We start from the raw sequence: 20,432 nt of genomic DNA on the forward strand, positions 1-20,432 counted from the left end.
GCTACTTTTCCCATGGCCACATGTTCTTTGTGAGCGCATGAAAGTCAAAGGTGACTTGAGGATGATGTCACCCTTAATTCCTCTTTTTCTCATGCAGAATATTTTGCCTAATCCCTCTTCATCTTGATGTGGTGCTGATTCTTTTTTTTTTTTTTCTTCTTTTTTTTTTTCTTTTTTTTACATAAAAAATGAAAAAGGTATTTTGTTTCTCATCTCGGGCGTCGCTCCTTCATCTTGCCCTGCTTCAAAGCTCTCTCTCTCTCTCTCTCTCTCTCTCCCTCTCTCTCTCTCGCTCTCTCTCTCAGCAGAAGGGGAAGTGTTGGAAACCCCGGCTTAAGCGCAACAATTCTCCACCAGACTGATTGCACTTATCGTTGAGTCTGTTGACAAAAAATACATGAGAGAGAAATGTGAATATCTTTAGTTGCCGCAGTGCTGGGGTAGTCAACAGTAACCAGGAAAGATGGCGTGGACACAAGCTTCCATGTTCCTCGCCTTGGCTTTGCTTGGAATTTTCTTCCTCGGTGTCTCGGTGGAAGGACAACCGCAGGGAGAGCAACAGGAGGAGGAGGAGGAGAAGTCCTGTCAGGGCGCATTCGACCTCTATTTTGTTCTGGACAAGTGAGTCTCCGATATTATTTATGAGATTGTTACTTTCTGGTCGCTGCGCATTGCCATGCAACCCATTAGTTTGGGAACGCATCACGTGCGGTTGTGGCCTAACAGAACTATAGAAAAGTAAACTAGTAGGTTATAATACAGTTTTCAAGGTCTTAAATGGGTTTTAAATCAAATTCCTTTCTTTATCATTATGTGTTTCTTATAGTACTAAGACAGCATACAAATCAAATGACTTCATATACAACACATCCACAATCATCATTATTTAGGTATATCTTTAGTGTATTAAGGTTGACTATAAAACATTGTGTTGGGGAATAGGGAGAATGTATTAGATGCTGGACCGTTTTTTTCTTTTTCCTATTCGTCCGGCTTAAAATGGTGAGTTTTGCCCACGGGATGTGGGCAGGGCGAGCAGGATGGATAGAGTTACAGTCTGTGGACGCCTGAGGACGCAGCTGCAGAAGCTGCTTTCAACGGTGCTGCCTTGCAAGCTAATTGTTCTTCCTCCTTTGTGCTGAGATTTCTTTCTACTAGCAATGTTTAGAAGCTATTTCCATTCTTTATATACAGTATTGCACTCTGTTCCCCTTAGTTTAAATGTAATCATTTGAATATTAAACAAAAACACAGGAGAGAAAAACAACTTTCTTTTCAAAAGACAGATTTTCTTTTCATAGGCCTCCTTTTATTGAATGGCATCACATCAGTAAGATATGTACTAACATGCTATAAATCTGTCATAAGCTACCTGTAAGAAAACAAGTTGGATAACCAAGCTGTTAAAAGTTCTTTTTGATTGTTTGTATCTTTACCCAGCTTAGCTTTGATTTGACTGACTTGGAAATTCATAGAAATTAAGTTTTTATGAAATAAAAATGTCACACAACACCTGTTTTACTATTTAAATGAGCAGTGGGATTTAATGGCACAAGCACACCCCACCTAACCCTCACATCCCAAGTGAGAAATTGTTGCTGCAAAAGAATGCAAAAGGCTGGTTTTAGAGCCAGTGTTTGGTATTTTCATCATTCTGGTAAAATGTAGAAAAGTGGTGTTTCTACATTGTTTTTTGGCTTGTTCTCACGTGTTTGATAGGAATCAGAGGGAGGTTGGCTTCGCTTTGACAAATAAAGGACCCTCACCTGATTAAAATCTGAATTCTTGTAATGACTTATCTTTGTACATACCCGTATCCCACCTATATTTCTGACATTAAAACCAGCTCTCATTGGCTTGATCCCAAAATTTTACATTTTGTCATGTCTTTACTCAAGCTGCACAGTAAGATTATGCACATGGACAGAGAATAGTGACATATGAAATTATGCCAAGTAAGGAGAGTAAAAGACAGAGAGTAACGCAAATACCATAATTTATGGTTGAATTTGTTGCTCAATTCTTGTAGAATAATAACAGGTTATAATGTCTGAATAAAGCTTATGGTTTTAAGGTGAAGCAGATAAACACTGTGTCTGCACATAACATCCACAAATACACTGAGGTAATAATTTAAACAAGTTGAGTGGCTCCATGTGCACCTCCCATTCCTGCAAGGTGAACATGTTAGGTGACATTTAACTATAGATTCAACACATTTGATGAACTTTCAGATGTCCACGTCAGCATCTGTCAGACACTCTTCAGTCTTTACCCTTTGTTTCAAAAAGTTTAGGAGGTGCCTGGGGTGTGTGGCATGTCACACATGGCCAAGCCTCTGGTGTGCCTCTGTTGTTTCACTGTCTGGACCTGCATGCTGCAGCAGGCCTTCAGGAAGCAGCTGATCTTTCTCCCAAGATAGCACTGTCTCGTTGGCTGTTTTACAAACCTTAAATGCCACCCAGTGACCTAATCTAGTTTTTCTGTGACAGAGAGCAGAGCAAAATTATACATCAGGGATGTTGTTTAGCATCTACATTAGCTCTTATGTCATCAGTATTTGTCTCACTGAAGTGTTTGGCTTTGTCTACACAGTGAGGCTCACTAAGTGAAGAATGTGTACGCTTTTCTCTAGAAGTGTTAGAAAAACTAAATTATCATAAGTTCCATACTTTCTAAACCTTATGTCTGACCCACACTAATACCAGACTGCATTTTTCCCCCTCTATCTAGATTCCCACAAATTGAATAATAGGTGTTCTATGGCCGAGTCCTGAGCAGAGATTGGTTTTTACTGTTGGGGGTAGACATTGCCTACACAAAGTGGGTTTGCAGTCATAATGTAAGAATGCAGGTAAAAGACTAAAGACTGATTGTTGAGATGTTAAAATGATAGCAGTAACTTTCATTACATAAACCAATCTAGAATGTACTGTATGGAGTTTATTCTGCTGGGAGATCAATTTTGCAAACAATTCAAAGAGTAATCATGTTTATTACCCATTTAAGACCCACCATATTTCTGTATGTCAGAGATTATTACCATATAACAACAATTACAGGCACTTTTGCATATTGTAGTATATGCTTTGTATGCATTTCATTCTTGTGCTTCTGCCTCATTTCAGGTGAACAGAATATATTCAGAGATTTTATTTTATTTATTTTTGTCTCTTTCTGATCTGCTCTGAGGGTTGAAACTGAGCTTTTGTTTAGTATCAATTAAAACATTAAACTTTGAGAAAGAGATTAATACCTTTTTGTTACTCTTGGCAGCTTGACCCCCCAGGATGCTTTAATCATGTACTTACTTCAGGGGGGAAGTAGAGCAGGAAGTGTCTAGTTAAATCGAGATCTAAAGGAGCCATCTAACCAGCTCAGGCTTTCAGTTTGCCTACGAGCCTGTAATGCACACACACACTGAGTCCTTTGTAGAGTTTGGTGTTAAAGTTGTTGGATGTTACATCCTTCAAAAGGCATTCATACAGTCACACATTCCCCCCCTGCTAAGTGTTAATTCTGGGCGCCTCAGATGTTCATGTCACAGCCTTTTTTCCTCCTGTGGATACCCAACCTGTTGTTGGGCTGGTCTTGCACAGTGGGACCATCTGTTCACCCTCACAGTCACATACACACACTTGCACTCTCACGTGACCATACATAGTGTACACACAGGCCAGCTGCTTGCTAACATTGTCCCTGCTAGAGGCAGACTGCTACATCTGTCCCTGTCTAACCTCAACCCTCTGGCCCAGCAGCAATTAGCCCCCATTAGCAGCCCCATGGGACTGGATTTCATTAAGGAGATTGTCATGTTCGTAGCAGCATGTAACGGGCTAACCAGCAGCTCACAGCTGACACTTACAGTCCAAAAGTAATGGAATGTGACTAAGTGACCAGAAGAATGTCCTTTGATAGACAAGAGATTACAATTCCTGAAACACATCTCATGGCGATTATATCTACGCTATTGGCGCGTGCCCTTAGTAGAACGTTACAACTCTTTTCTTCACATGTGGATTTGCAATTTTGTTTTAAAAGATGTTTTTTTCTTTAATTGTTGTGGGTATGTGCTATTTTTTAGATCAGGAAGCGTGAAACATCACTGGAAGGAGATCTACATCTTTGTGAAGCAGCTGGCTGAGAAGTTTATAAGGTACAAGCAGGAGTAGTTTTTTTTGTTTTTTTGGTGGATGTCTTGTTTCTTCCAGTATTATTGTTCTTAAAGTGTAAAAACTCTTCTGTTTGCAGCCCCATGCTGAGGATGTCCTTCATAGTTTTCTCCACAAAAGGAAATATCATCATGAAACTGACTGAGAGCAGGTAATAACTTCATATCCCAGTTTTCTCTCTGCAACTTTGTGTGCCTGCATTGTACAGAAATGCCATCTTAGTTTATAAACTGTGAATGGCTTTATAATCCCAAGGAGATTATCCTAATTTTATCCAGCTTTAGGGAACATACAAATACAAAGCAGTGATTTTTGTTAAATGAGGAAGGATTTGGCTAAGGACAAACATTGGATACTGCTTTAGCCAAAGCATTATTTACCAACACAATTCTGCCTCTGTTTGTTTCTGTTTATTTATTTGTTTTTAAGAACAATTTCCTTTCTGTTTGTTTTATCAGGATGTTTTTCTTTTTGTTTACCCTACAGGGAGGCCATTACTGAAGGTTTAAGGGCTCTGGACAGTGTTATCCCTGGAGGAGACACTTTCATGAACTTAGGCCTAGAGATGGTAAGGCTGTGTTTAAAGACGTCATACATAAATCACCTTGGTAACCTTTAACAATTTATTCCAGACAGTGTCCGCTGAGGATTAATTGAGCTTGGCAGCTGAAACCAGGACCAGTTAGATAACTATGAGGAGTGGCTCAGATCACAAAATAACATAAACTAGACACTAAAATGCTGACAAATAAAGCACATGCAATATCTGTTAAAGAGATCATATTTTGTTTATTTAAGTCTTGTTAATCTTTTTATTGTATATATTTAAAGCACTTGAATGAAGTAAGAGGAGCAAAGCCTTGACAGCAAACAAGTCATCCAAATTTCTCCTTGAACATGCCCATCCTCTTTCTAGCAGAAAGCTGTCCCTTTTCTTCAAAGGACCACAGAGTATAAATCTGGTTTACATCAACAAAGGCCATTCTTCCTGATTTTTGCCAGACTGCAAAATTGAGATTTGCAGGGTGGGTCCTTAATTTTAGCCATTCCAAAAGTAGCTCTATTGAGCTCTACTGAGAACGGACTGTTTCTGTGTCTAAACCTTTAAATGTTCATGAGTGGTGCCTGTCCACGCCCCTCTGATTTTAGAGAGCAGGCTAAGCTAAAGGGTGTGGGTCAATGGCAGTATTCACTATCAGGGGTAGTGGGTATTTCCCTTCATGAGGTCACAAAGGGAAAGATCTCAGACTCACCCGTTTGAGCACACAATTGCTAAAAAGTGGAGCAAGCAAGTGAGAGAGGTGACAGAATTTTCTCATTTTGGGCCTCATACACAGGCTATCATTTTCTCATTTCTCACATGACTAATAGAAACCCTTTAGAAAGTGAATTTATCATATGAGACCTTTAAGAGTTTTGTTTGAAAATGTTACATGAGAATAAAGTCTGCTTTACAAGTACTTTGAAGACGTCTTGTGTTTGTGAACTTGTGCTTTTGTTAGCAATGTGCAATCTACATCTGCATCTGCCATCATTGTATAAACTAATTTAATGATAAAGCAACTACTGGAGAAAGTCAATATTCACTGCAACTTAGTGAAAAAATGTATGTGCATACTGTAGTCAGAAAAAAACATCAGCTGCAATGAGTTTAAAAAATATTCGAACATCTGAGATTGGAAATAAATGAATATTATGCATCCCTGACCATTAGCTTTGCTGCTTCTTATATTGTCTGACATACTGATTGACTGATTTCTTTTTTTTTTGCCATTGCAGGCTAATGCACAGATATATCAACAGAACCATGGTAAGCTCTGTCTGTAATTGTTGTTAAGCTGCAAAATATTGTTTCACAAAACATAAATGTGTTGTGTGCTCTGCAGGGACTGCTAGTGTTATTATCGCCCTGACTGATGGAGAACTGAATGAGTGGCAGTTTGACACAGCAAGGCGAGAGGTAACCATGTATTAGACATCCTTGTTTGAAAATAATAAATAATTAATGCATGATGAATACCATTGAAAAGTTTCTCAGTCCCTACCTATAAAAAAATCTTCCCCACAGGATTATTGCTTCTAAATTTTATTAAATAAATATGATCCAATATTTAGGATTATGTCACATCAGAGTTAATGTCCTTTTCTTGCAGTTTGTATAATTTTATGAACCTGTAGTCTAAACTGTTGTAAAACTTGTGGACCAACCAAGTGTTTTTTGGCCTTACTGAATAATTATTAGACTTGCTCAATTTACATTAACTTCTTGTTTTGTTTTGTTTTGTTTTGGTTTTTTTCTTGCAGGCAGACAGGGCAAGGTCTTTGGGTGCCATCGTTTACTGTGTTGGGGTGAAAGAATTCAACCAGACCCAAGTAAGATCAACAAAGTGAGATGAAGTGTTGGAAATGCTAAAAGACCAAATACACATTTTCCTGTCTTTTTTTTCTAGCTTGCAACTATTGCAGACAGCATGGACCATGTGTTTCCTGTATTGGGAGGTTTCCAAGCCCTCAGGGGAATTATTGACTCGGTAAGGCACAAACACACATAAAATACAGCATGTATGTCATATAAATACCCACATTGAAATTCCCATAAAACCATTACATCACTGAATTATCTCGTGGCTGTCTTTCTTTTCTTCTTTCCCTTTCCCCCCTTTTTTTCATTGTGGCCTGCAGATCATCAAGAAATCTTGCATTGAGATACTGGCAGCTGAGCCATCCAGCGTATGTGCAGGAGGTAAGATGTGTGAGGGGCACCAGTTAGCCTTCCTGTTAGGACAGCAGCAAGTCGTGATGTGTGCTTGTGTCAGTCATCGAAAACCTTTGGAGTGGAATATGAGGTTGAGTAATAGCATAATAGCATGAATGCTCATGACCACAGGGTGACAGAGAGCGTATTGTCATTCTCAGCCGGGAGAAATTAGCATAGGCACTTCATCACAGCATGTGTACAGGGGGGTGGTTTCTGGTCAGAGGAATTAGCTATGAACCTTTAAGCATGGCTGCTTCCTTGGCCTAATTTGCCACATTGTATATGTTAAATAGCCCTTTGTCCTCTACCTCACTTCTTCATCCATGTCAGGCTCCTCTGCTTCCTCGCTGCAGTTTAAAGATTTTAAGAAGCAGAAGGAGAGATGCTGAGACAGAGGCCTTTATGGTTAGCCAGCAGGATGGATGAGCTTTGACATGACCTTATTAGGACTCACTTAAGAGAGTGCATTTACGGGCCTGCTACCAGGACAACTAATGGAGATTACCATCTATTATGGAATATGAAGGATCGGCTGAGACAAAAGGAAGGAAAATGTTGCCCTAGAACGATAAAAAGGGAAGCAATTGTGCGAAAATAACTATTATCCTCTAGTAATAATTACAGCTTCTGGTTTCTTGCCAGAAACTGGGTGTGTATAACTCGACATATGCCCAGATATCCTCCAACAGCCTCATTTATTATTCGATGGATGAATTTCCTAATGGTCAGTGAACTAAGAGACCAAGGGACCCGCTTTAACCAAACCTTGCTTCTGGCCTAATTAATGAAGAGTGTAGTATTTGCATGCTTATAGTTAATTTTGTTCCCATATATATATATATATATATATATATATATATATATATATATATATATATATATATACATATATATAATACTTGGTATATAATACTTGTTTTCACATTGCACTGTCAAAAAATTGCACTGTGCAGAAAATGACTGAGATTTGACTTTAATTTCCTACCAATATTCTTTTGTTATCATGCATTTATCATGCATATAAAAGCATTCATACACAGTGCATAGATAATATGACAGTCTCTGCTTCTCCTTTTGTATGCATGTAGGCACATGGCATATAGAACATATTTTGAACATACAAACACATTTAGATGCTCTTTAGTCAGCTAGCGCACACACGTCTTCAAGCACATGAACACACGTCCCTCACATTGATGTGAAGTGACCAGACTGAGCTGCCTGCAAACAGGCCATCAGACTGGACAGTGAACATTGGACCACACTATAGGACATGACAGCGTCGATTCCCAACACACACAGACATATATGGTACAGTGAGAATTAAGCCTTAGATCTAACATGACAGGAGAGATTGCTGCTTTCATTAACGTCTGACCCTTTTCTCCCTGCTGTCCCTTCAGTGTTTGCCCCTCCCTGTGTTTTACTGTCCTTTTGCACTAACATGATTGAGGACCCGCCATTCAGACAAGTCATACTGCGTTTTCTGCAGACGTACACAAATACAAGGCATGTGCTTGTGTGTGTGTATATATGTGTAGCAACAAATAGAAACACATTCATACACACCCATGTCGGGCATTCAAGTGTAGGTGTAGAGACTTTTAGTCACAGAGGGAGAGGGCAGTAGCATATGTGAGGTATATGTCAGCAGGACACCACCAGTCCCAGCCCACCATACGTTTGACAGCACTGACCTTTTACTCCATTAGGCTTTGGTGTGTATAGAGTATGCTAAGACTGAGAATTTAGTCTTTTTTTTAGATTATAAATAAGAAATGAGTGCCTAATCATGCCTAATCACCGAATAGTGTGTGTAGGTCGATGTGTGTGAGTGTGTTTAAATCCATGTAGAATTTGGGTCTACTGTCACTAGAAATGACAAGGCTCTGACTTACTGACAGGTTGTAAATCACTGAACATTTGTAAATGAACATGCACGCACATGTGACGAGAGGCTTAAAGTATGATGTCAGCTGTGTGCACAGCTGCAGAATATTTCCAACTTAGCTTTCAGAATATTTTATCTTTCTGAGGATGGACTGCATTCTCTTTAAATTCAGTGAGTGCAGTAATATGTATGATGTAATTTCTGTATCATTATATTTAGTTATATGAATTACTTAAAGCATAACTTATGCTTAAAATGTCTTAAACGTTACAATTTTTCCAGCTGATGTGCCTGCAGATGCATTTCTTCACTCTCCTACATTCCTGCAGACAGCTGTGTTGGTGTTTGTTTTCTCCTCTCAGCTCTGATTCCCCTTACTTCTCTGAAGTCTATGGCTTTTGTAGCTGCTTGTCTGACCTTTAAAGAAATACTGTCACATATACACCCACTCCCTGTGATGTTTTTATCCAGTGATCTTCACGCTGCAGCTTTAAATGTTAAAGGTGTTACAAGTGTTCAGTTTTATTAGCTAAGATAATGCTAGAGGAAACCTTAGTGTACAGCCAGAGCCACACACACATGTGCACACATTCATGTTTGCATGCTCAGAGAATAAATGCTTACAGATTCCTTAGGGAAAAAAACACAATGCAGTGCACAAGGATATAAAGGCACTACATACCCACACAAACACGCTTGCACGGAGGCGCACGTGCTAATGCCATGCCGTGGTGCCATAGGTAAGGTCAGACCTACTTTGACAGTGCTGTGCTGTTGTCAGCCTTGCAGGCATGTTTTTAAGCAAGTGTTTTTTTCCCGCTTTTTAACATATGCTGGGGAGCAGCCACATAGACACTCTGGCATATGCTGGCAAGCTTCTGTCAGTGCACTTTAACAATGCCTGGGGGAAACTAAAGGTCAAAGACACACACATACAAACGCGCACTCCTTCTGGCAACTGCACTGTCTGGGATATTTGTGAATAGCAGCACTTTTAGCATTAGTGCCACTGGAGCATATTATGGCCTTTCCACACATACACGCACAAGCACACAGATATAAAGAAGCAGTAATGAGGCATGCATGAGAAAAAAATAGCTGTCAGCGCTCACCATAATTGCACACTAGAAATATTCTTCTAGCTCAACTGGAATTAAAGAGGAATTTTCATGTTTTATGACTGTCAGCTGAAAATATGTTTTACCATGACTGAACATGCTATTAATTACTTCTGATGGTGCTGCTTGTGCTCTATTTGTTTTTGTCTTATAGAGAGTTTCCAGGTGGTTGTTAAAGGCAATGGTTTCCGCCATGCAAGAAACATCAATGAGGTCCGTTGCAGCTTCAAACTAAATGAAACACACACTCTGGGTAAGTTCTGCAAATGTACACAAAGACCATAGCATGAAAGGATTGAGAGGATTAAAAAAAAAAGAATTCATATTGAAGTGAATTCTAAAAACAAGGATGTAAGAGCTTGTGATTATTATTAATTAATCAATTCTGGAGATCTGCAAGACTTCATGTAGAACTGTATTATGGTTTGGCCTGAATTTTACTTTGAATTTTGAAAGTGTGATTTTGTGTTTCATGTGCAGACGAAAGACCAGCTGGAATAGAGGATACCTACCTGCTGTGTCCTGCTCCCGTTGTAGAGGAAGTGGGACGGTAAGCTGCACATTTTTGTGGCTCTTCCCTGGTTTTAACACTACGTTCTTTCTCAGCTTTGTCTCCAGTCTCCAAACTGTCCACATACAGCTGTAACACAGATATTTGCCAGCTGCACCCAAGTTTTCAACAGAAGAATACTGTCCTTGAACAAATTAGGGCCAAAGTCATTGTGTGTCTGTGATCAATCAAGGTTTGTCACAGCTAACGAAGCCAGACACCAATCACAAGGGGATAACAGGAGAAGAGCCCAAAAACATGGCTTAATGAGAGCCTGCTTGAGAGAACCAAGCAACTGTGTGTGTGTGTTTTGTGTGTGTGATGTTTTTAATCTCTGAGAAAATGTGAGTGGAGACAGCAGCACAGTATAAATTCTCCTCTGAGGTTTCCAGTTTCACTCCTGGTGATCCAGCGTAGAGTTTTCTTACAGGGCAGATGGAGTGATTCTTTTGGTTGAGCTCAGAGTGGAGTGAGGCCTAGAAGCCTTCCCGTCCCTGTTGCCCGCAGTATTGTGCATAATTATACACTCAGGCCTGCAGCTTCAGACACCTCCTAGTCATCATCTGTCTTGTTTCTGTCACTCAGATTTCCACCATGATTTGAGCTTGTCTTATCCGCCAGTAAAAAGTACTGCTTTGATTGGAAATTGATGTTCAGAGATGGCCAAGAAAAGAAACTTCTCTATTGTAGCAGTAAGAGATTTAAGAACCTGTCATGCTAAAGTATTTTTTACTTACACTGCATCACAAAAATAGCATATAAGTCACACAGACCAGCAGATATGTAGTCCTTTTCTATAATTTAGTGTCAAAGTAGTGTCACTGTGTGGTTTTCTGAGTTGCTTCTCCCAATACCAGAGTAGAATAGGGTGCATTATTACACTCTGCAGTGATGCCTGAAGGAGCAATCCTTCCACGTTGCAGGGGCCCATCAAGGCAGAGTCAGCATTGCCTGAGTGCAGCTGAAGAGAAAGTCAGCTGTAAATGATTGAAGGGTCCAGAGAGAAGGGCAACAGCTGGCTGATGAGTTCTAGATGAGGAAATGAGGCGAGGATGACGATTCGCAGGCTGCACAGGTGATACAGAAATACTCCCTACTGTTGATTATTTGTTATATTCAAGATAATGCATAACTATTTGTATGCAAATATGTTTTATTAAAAGTTTAAATATATAGAATTTACAGGACATTAATATAGCATGAAAAAACTATTTACCATATATGATGGGAAACTCTGTGTTTTAATACCACATTTTTCCCAGACCTGAAAATATCAGGTGTTGTTAAACTAATCAAGATCTGTTTTTAAATAATAATATTGACAAATAGATGAAAAAGTTTGTTACCTGTGAGATAATGTGTGGTCCTAAAGGTGCTTTTTGCCAAAAATAAAGATCACAATATTTCAATATTATTTCTTTTTTAAAATATAATTTGAAACAGTGTTACCTTAGTGCAATATTAAAAAAATGCTACTCTTGTGTAATATTAATTTTAATGTCATTGTAACATTTTAGTGTAACATTCACAACAAAACGTGTGTGATTCATTAACATTAAACTAAAAATGTTTATGATTATTGCAGAATGCATCCACAAAGTAGACAATACTGAAAAGAACAAAACAAAATGCAACAATAATTAACCCAGCAGAACAAAAATAAATAAATAAGGAACATGATATCCTCAGCGGGGCTTGTTATTGATGCAGTGGGTGTGTAGAGTTCTGTGCTATTGAGACTTCAATGTGTGTGGTAACTTTGTTGATGAATTCAGTGAGGTTGGTTGTGGGCAGACCAATTATTTTAACAGCAGTGCTGGTTATGTGTCCATTAAATGCATAAATGCATTAAATCAATTTCTCTGCATTGCATTTCAAATGCTTCGGCGTGCGCATTCAAGCGACCAGTGCGCATGTGCTTATGGAATGGTGCTGTAGCCAGATCTCAGCTGGATCCCATAGAATGTGAGGAGCTCATCCAAACACATATCCAGTTGCCTGCCCCTGGTCTTTCAATTGTGATTTCTCTTTGAGTCCTTTACTAGTAGGAAAAACATCCATTGAATCAGGACAGCTTTGTTTGATCCATCCAGCAGCATTTGTGGGGTAGCAGGACCTGCCACATGTTCATGTTATTGCATAAGTTTCCATCACAAAGTCATAATCAGCTTAACTTCCAGACTTTCCTCCACTAAATAAATATGTTCTTCAGCTAAAAGGTCTCATGCAAAAACAGGGCATTTGCTGATTCAGTATTAATAACTATCATTAACTGCTGCACTGTCACATGTCCCATTTGTGTGATGCTTTCTGTGCAGTTGTTTAGCCTATTCATGAGATTTGGTCTTCAAATCCCATCATCACGTCATTGCCCAAAACCCAAAAGAAAACCTTCACTCACCTCCTGTTTCACCCAAGTCACATTGTCGCCTATAATGAAGTCACTGCAGCTGTCAAACAAATCTGTGTTGACTGGAAACCTTCCGGATGCAGCTTGCCCGTCACCTCGCCACCCCTCCACCTCACCATGCACAGACACACACACACACACAGAGGGCAAAAATGTATATAGTGGGTAGATAGATGATTGATAGGGGCTGAGATCTCTCTGTCAGAGTGCAGTTGATAGCATCATGTCTCCTGCCTGCCTGAAAGGAGAGCTGACCATATGATGGGAAAGCGGGCCAGAAAGTGGAGGGAATAAGTAGAAGGACAAGAGTAGTGGCACCTGCACAACCAATTTTCTTCTCCCAAGTCAGTGTCAGTATGAGTTATGAGATGAGCTACTGTGAGGCATGGGCCAATGAGCAGAAAACAGAGGAAGTGAAGAGGAGTTATCAGAGGGGAGGGACAGCGCTGAAGGGATGTAGAACAGGAAACGCCTTCTTCATACCATCCCCCACCCTCTATTTTCTTTCCTCTGTCCTCCAACCACCCCGCAGTGACCTCTTGGTGCCCCCTCCTCAAGTCTAAACCCAAAGCTCAATGCCCCCCTTGTCTCTGTTGCCCTAAACCATTAGAAAGGCACAAGGAGCCTTTCTCCATTCTTTTCTAAACCCAGAACTACAGCCTGACAGTCTGCTTATTTGGCAGAACTCGTTTTTGTTCATATTTCTTTGGTCTTTTATGCATAACTTATAGCATTGGTTCTGTCAACATTTCTATCAAGTCATCAAACCAAAAAGGTATTTGTTTTTTCCAATCTCCTCTCCCTGCCTTCACTATGTTGATATAGTTACACCAACATTAAATTCTGGAGAATAGCAAGTGATTTTATCCTTCTAATGTTCCCACGTTAGCGGTCTGGATTCAATCCAGGCAGAAGAAATTCCTTCTGTGGGTGGAGTGCTCCTTGACCCTCTTCATGGGCTTTAGCTGCGAGTCAGCATATTTGTGTGCTTGTAAGGCTGCAAGTATGGACAAAGTAGATGGAGCAAAGAAAGCATTTGACACCTTTGGCAAGCTTCTACAGGACCCATTAATGTGTTCACTCTTGCAGATGCTCTTTAGTGTGATACTTGTGCACATCAGATGGTGAAAGGGGGTTTTATTTTTTTAGGGTCATCTATCTGCAGGTGAGCATGAACGAGGGCCTCTCCTACATCACCAGCTCTGTTCACATCACGACTACTGAATGCGTGAGTTGAGCCTCCACTGTTACAATCATGCATGTGAATGCTTCTTTGGCATGCTTTCTTTTCTAAATAAACTTTCTTCCAACTTTCTTTTTTTTTTTTTCTCCTGTTGCTCTTATCTTCCTCTTTTCTCCTCTGTTGTTTGTCATCAGAGGAGACTGTGAGTACTTTCTCTTTTTATTTAACCCTTCTTTTCATCAGTTGTTTCTTTAGTGATGAGTATAATATGTATTCTCTCATTCTGTGCTTGTGTATAGTTTGACGGCACCATAGTGCTAATATCATTGCTGGTTGTGTTCCTGCTCCTGGCTCTGCTGTTGATGTGGTGGTTCTGGCCTCTCTGCTGCACTGTGGTAAGTTTCAGCCTTATTATCATACTGAATTATCTGTTTATTATTCCTAAAAACAGCTTGAGGACAGCTGTAAATTATATCAGTTTTTTATATCTCTAGGTAATCAAAGAGCCTCCTCCACCTCCACCACCAGAGCCAGTAAGTCACCACCATGAGGGCAAATAGAGTATTTTTTAGTCAGATTGCAGATTTGCACAAGATTGCAGGGATTAATGTACCATTACATGGTTCCAATTATATGATTAGTTCTTATTAATAGCAGTATGTTAAATATTATGAGCTGCATGATGATACAGATCTCAATTAAAGGATTCAGATGAAGATGATGGGATGCCCAAGAAGAGGTGGCCCACAGTGGATGCTTCCTATTATGGAGGAAGAGGAGTGGGAGGCATCAAACGCATGGAGGTACAAACTTTTATCGTCAACTATCTATACTGTATTTACAAAATGTAAAAGTGGAGCAGCTTATTATGAAGTTTCTTTTTTTTTTATTTCTTTTGAACTATATATTCCTATAAACTATCATTAAAGGTGCGATGGGGGGAGAAAGGGTCAACTGAGGAAGGTGCTAAGTTGGACAAACCTAAAAATGCCATTGTAAAGATGCCAGAGCAGGAATATGAACCATATGAGCCCAAGCCTCGAAAACCTCCCCGTCGTCCCCCACAGCAGAAGAAGTGGTATTCACCTATTAAGGTTAGCATTTTATACAAATGTTCTTCAAATTTGACATGCTTATATTTTTTTCTTTCTTTTTATTGTAAATTTCCATTTTTCATTTAACATTTTTCTTTCTGGGTTCTTCCAGGGGAAGCTTGATGCTCTGTGGGCTCTGTTCAGAAGAGGTTATGACCAGGTATCTCTGATGAGACCCCAGCCTGGAGACCAGGTGAGGCTGCTTGTGTAAAAATGCTCTTATATAATCTGCTGCTTAAATCCAAACAAGCATCATTCAATTTAATCTGGAGGATTGCTCTGTGAGTAACAACCTCTTAAAAGGCTTTTAACTGCAAGTTAGATGGTACAGAAGGGTTTCTGTCTCTGTTGTGAACAACAGAGCATCTGCATCCCTCTTAACAGTCTCACTGCATAAAGACATGTTGGTGAGCAATGCGTACAGCATGGCTCTGATTTTGTCCACACACACTTACATTCACATTGACTCAAAGGGCTACTGATACCGCTATCCTTATCAAAGCTTCAATTGTTCACACACAAGGCGTACTGTTCTCCTCTGTACTTTCCCCTGTGACTCCAGAAATAATGTGGCTTCTATCAAGTTTCCAATCATCAGGTTATACCTTTCTCTGTTCAAGTGGGGATTTTTAGTCAAATTAATTTGATATGGTGTTATATAGCAAGTTAATTTTTTTCTTTTTCTTTTAACTGGACATTACTGTATTCCCTCCAAGTGTTTTGAAACAGAAAGAGCAGAGTGGGATCTCTGTTTTCTAGCCTTGAGTCTGTGAACAGCATCCCATAACCCCAGAGACGTGTTTTCATCATCATACTGGTTGCCATGGTAAAACATCTGCACTATTGTCAATGGTGTTATTGTCACTTCCTGCAGCCGACACCATAAAACTTATTGATTTGTGCTTTGAATAGCATGATTCTTCTTCACTATGTAATAGTGTCAGTGTGTGTGTGTGTCTACTGTATCTGAACTCTATAAAAGTAGTTTCCATCAGTGGTTCTGTCCTTTTTAACCAAGTGGAGCAGTTAGTGTCTGTCAGGGCAGAAGTTTCTGAAGTCTTTGTCAGTCACTTTCTATGGGACTGTGGTTCACAGACCCATTCAATAATGACCCCTACATCTCCCTTCACGCACCATTAACTGAGAAAAATGAAACACTATTTCTCACATGTAAAAAAAATTAGGGGGAAAAAAATCCACTTTTGTTCCAAGGGAGATAGTTTAGAACTGGCACTAATAGCCATATCGGACATGAACGATCACAGTGACTTCTCATCGTTTACCAAGCTAGGCTCTGATCTAAACATTGAGTGAATTCCCACCAGTGGTCATGTCAAATTTTTTTGCGAACATAAGATGGGTGGAGGACAGTGGCAGACTGCACAGCCAGATTACAGTATGCCTTATAAGGTGTTAAATGGAATAGTGATAACCAGCTAGCATCAGCTATCCCATTACGGCTTGTTAAGCAGCAGCTCACATGCAGCTCTTCCTGCTTTCTCCCCTTATTATTCCTACATCACTGCCTCTGAAAACAGCCATTAGAAGCCTGCCAGTTTCTGCCATGCTCCCCATTTGCACATCATCTCTTTCTGTACCGAGTCTGCATGTGCATGTGTAACACACACGTTTGCTCTCTGGAGTGAGCATCATGCAAACAGATGGGCAGTTGAAAAGCCACGAGCCATATTGTGACAGACGAGATTCCCTTTTTTTTGCCCCCAGAGTTGATGACCCGTCACACAGGACAGAGCAAACCAAAGGGGGGTCACCAAAATCTTCATTCTCAGACACTGACAGCACAAATGAGCACTGCCCATTCTTCACCCCTTCTCTCTTTTCCTCTGCCAATTCTTTTAAGAAATAGGTTAAAAGAAAATTCCCAAAATTGACTGAAAAATATCTTATATTTTTTTTACTGCCAGCACAGAATAGTGGAAGGAAAAAGTTCACCTTTTAGAAAAGCAATGACAGAGCTGAGATGTTACACTAATCACATACACACCTAAATGGGAGAGATTGGGATGCAGCTTCTAAACTGTTAACCGCATTAACTCTTGCAAGTGGACATGTCTCAAATGCTGTAATATTATGCAAGCTGACAGGCAGAACTGTCAGGTCTGATGTGGCTGCACTCTCCCCTCTTTTTCTCTTTTTCATTAACATAATAGTGACAATGCATGTATGCACATAAGATCCTCGTAGACAGCCACAAACATTCTTATTTGTGTGTGGTTTTGAGGAAAGGGCAAAGTCTTCTGGGTTTGAAGGAGAAACAGAGACTTGACAGAGGAGTGATGTGAAGAGGGATGCTGGAGGTGTTTTAGGGTTTTGTTTTTCTCCTGAGAAGGAGCTATGGGTTTGTAATAAACAACCGCCACAAGGGGAAATGAAGCAGTGACAGATATTTGAGCCAAGGGGGACACAAGAAAACTGGCCAATACAAGTGACACATTGCTGAACTCTCACACATTTAATTTATGTACACATTATCCTCTTAAGGATGGAGAGCCGCTCATGAAGCTTATGTTTTTTGGTGTTCCTGCAGTCAGCCTCCTAACCTTTCTTTCCCTTCCTGTGTTTCTGTTATTCATGAGGTTTCTTTCAGGCCATATGCTCTGGTGGAGGCATGCTTACAGTCAAACACACAAACACACACATATTCATGAGCTTGTGTTCTCATTGTGTCCATATGCTCTCTCTGGTGTTGTGCTGCTGCTCTGCTGCTCACAAACTGGCCTTTTCACTGTGGCCCAGCAACAACACCAAAGCAGTCACCCCTCAGCTGGGTTGCCCTCAATCAATTACACACCCCTCATAAACACATACAAATACACAATGGCCCCTTCAGTCACAAAGCTACTGCTGCTGGGGTCCTCTTAATGGCCCCTGTGTGACTTTAGGGCCTCTCTGTTTAATAAGGTGTTATAATCAGACCACCATGGATCTGCAACACAGAGACCTACTCTCCATCTTTTACACACTGACTTAGCAAGACAAGAATTTGTGTGTATATGTGTGTGTGTCTGCAGGATGCTGCAGAGACAAGATAAAAAAAACCATCAATGAGGACAATAAGAGAAGCGTTCTATTCTGCTAGACTTATAAATTATGTTAAATGCTGAAGAGTTTCTGTTACTAAATAGAGATATTTAAATACTTCTCTTTACCTTCTTTAAAGTTGTGCACATAAGAGACAAAGTACTTTCTGTTCTGCATCAGAACAAGAGGGGAAACTGAGAAAGCTGTGTGTGTGATAACTTTGTCAGGGCCTGTTTGTAGCATCATAGTTGGTGTGGTGCAGGTGTGGACAGAAGACAGAAGCAGCTCTGTTTCTTCTCTGAGGCCTCAAACACACACACTGGTCTCGTAGACTGAGCAAAGCCTTAGACAAACATTTTTTTTCTGGTGGATCATGGAAGCTCATTGATCATTTTAATCTTTAGTCTGCACTGAAATGATGATGTGCACTTGTGATTTAACCTTTGTCTCTCTCTGTCTTGCAGGGTCGCTGTATTAGTTTTCAGCGAGTCAGAGATGGAGAGTCCACCCCAAATCGCCAGGCCTGTCCTCGCACACCTCACCCTCCCTCACCTCCACCTCCCCCGCCAGCTGAAGAGCGACCTCTGGTCGCCAACTCTGTCCCCCGTACAAAGCCTCCATCAAGAGGGCCTCGCGTCGCACCACCCTCTATCACCACACCTCCTTCTCGCGCACCTCCTCCCATAGCCCGAGCCCCTCCAGGTCCACCCCCAACTCGTGCACCCCCTGGGCCCCCAGGACCCCCGCCATCCCGACCTCCACCCAGGCTGTAATAATGAAGAGAGAGGATGCAATAAACAACTGATGTATCAAGTTTTTCCACATTAAAATGTGTCCACTTTTCAGCCCAAAGACTCAAGACAACAGGAAAATCTAGGCCAGGAACTCTGTGCCTTGTTGCTGAGCAGCAAAAACACTATCTGATAATATAATCAGCTACTGAGTTTCACAGCATTCTTACATAAAAAATATCACCAAGTATTTACTTGATTAGGCCCTTTATGTACAGTGTCGGATGCCATGCATGCAGGTGGCGAGAGTAAGTGCAATCCTCTCTGGAAATTCAATCAAGGGACTTTAGTGGTGTTGAAAGTTAGCTTGTGACAGATTGTGTGTGAAAATGTCTATTAGGAAGAGGTGAATTAAACACAGCATGTAATGAATGATAATAGCAATGTCAGTTTTGATGGCCTTTTTTGTTTGTTTTATACAAACTGACTACAATTCATATGTAATTGTCCCTTTTCAGCCAAAGAAACTTTTTCAGAATTCGTTGAATTTGCCCATTTTACAACTGCAGGACAGTTTATCAGTGCTTTATTTATTGTAATATAGGCCCTCTTTGTTTAGCATCAGGTAGATCTGTGGAATTAAAATGTTTGAGAAAGGGATGAGGGCTAAACGGCAGACATCAGGCTGCGTTCTACTATGGTATCTTTTTCAATTGTGAGCTTATGAACATTTGTATCTTCAGGGTTTTTCTGTATACTGCATTAACTGACTGAAATGATCATTTGCATTATTTCTTCAACAATAACTTGATGTGTCTGTTTTCAATAAAAGTTTTTTTTTCTATCTGCTGTCTGCTAGTGAGTGTTATACATAATTATACTAAATTTCTGTATTCAGAGAGGAATATTTTGCACTCATGTTATAAATCAGCCCAAAAACACAGTCAGGGCCACAGTGACTTTAGGACACAGTTATTAGTTAATTGGACATTACAGGGTGTGGTATTTTACGATGTAATGCCTTGATATTATATCAGTGTTCTTTACTTAAAGTAATTACACTGCCACTGCTGTCAGGACACTTACAGTAAATCCCTGAAATTTATGCCCATATAATTAATCCTACATTCAAAGATTTTTAATTACCTTGTAATAAAGAAGTATGTGTAGTAAAATAATGGAATTTGTGACAAATATATTGGATCAAAAAACATGATGAATCTTAATGTCTTTTTAAATGTACTCTCATTCATCCATTTAGACTACAGCTCAAGAATTTTTTATTTAGTCAGAGCAGTTTCACACTTCATCTTTTCTTGTTTTAAGGGTTTGGGCCTCTTTAAGAGCCAGACAGATTCAAGTTTTTAGTTTATTTTTTCTTTATATGTGATATTAACTAAAATGTTTGGATGTACAAATGGACCATGTTCAGTGACAGGTTTTTATGTTCACTGAGTAACTTTGACAACATAATTATCTCTGA

The 20,432-nt window shown here is 40.0% G+C and overlaps 1 protein-coding gene across 1 annotated transcript; it reads left to right on the plus strand.

Annotated features, from left to right (window-relative positions):
* Nucleotides 1-286: 286 nt before the first annotated feature.
* Nucleotides 287-19,793, plus strand: antxr1d (ANTXR cell adhesion molecule 1d). Its single transcript, XM_042010938.1, has 18 exons — nucleotides 287-621; nucleotides 4,085-4,156; nucleotides 4,252-4,323; nucleotides 4,659-4,740; nucleotides 5,952-5,982; nucleotides 6,059-6,132; nucleotides 6,477-6,545; nucleotides 6,623-6,703; nucleotides 6,855-6,915; nucleotides 10,094-10,192; nucleotides 10,420-10,489; nucleotides 14,049-14,127; nucleotides 14,382-14,477; nucleotides 14,577-14,615; nucleotides 14,787-14,885; nucleotides 15,012-15,176; nucleotides 15,289-15,369; nucleotides 18,683-19,793. Exons 1-18 carry the CDS (start codon nucleotides 464-466, stop codon nucleotides 18,989-18,991), a joined length of 1,737 nt encoding a protein of 578 aa, XP_041866872.1. The 5' UTR covers nucleotides 287-463; the 3' UTR covers nucleotides 18,992-19,793.
* The last annotated feature ends 639 nt before the right edge of the window (nucleotides 19,794-20,432 follow it).

The sequence above is a fragment of the Melanotaenia boesemani genome, chromosome 16 (genome assembly GCF_017639745.1).
Source record: "Melanotaenia boesemani isolate fMelBoe1 chromosome 16, fMelBoe1.pri, whole genome shotgun sequence".
Taxonomy (NCBI): domain Eukaryota; kingdom Metazoa; phylum Chordata; class Actinopteri; order Atheriniformes; family Melanotaeniidae; genus Melanotaenia; species Melanotaenia boesemani.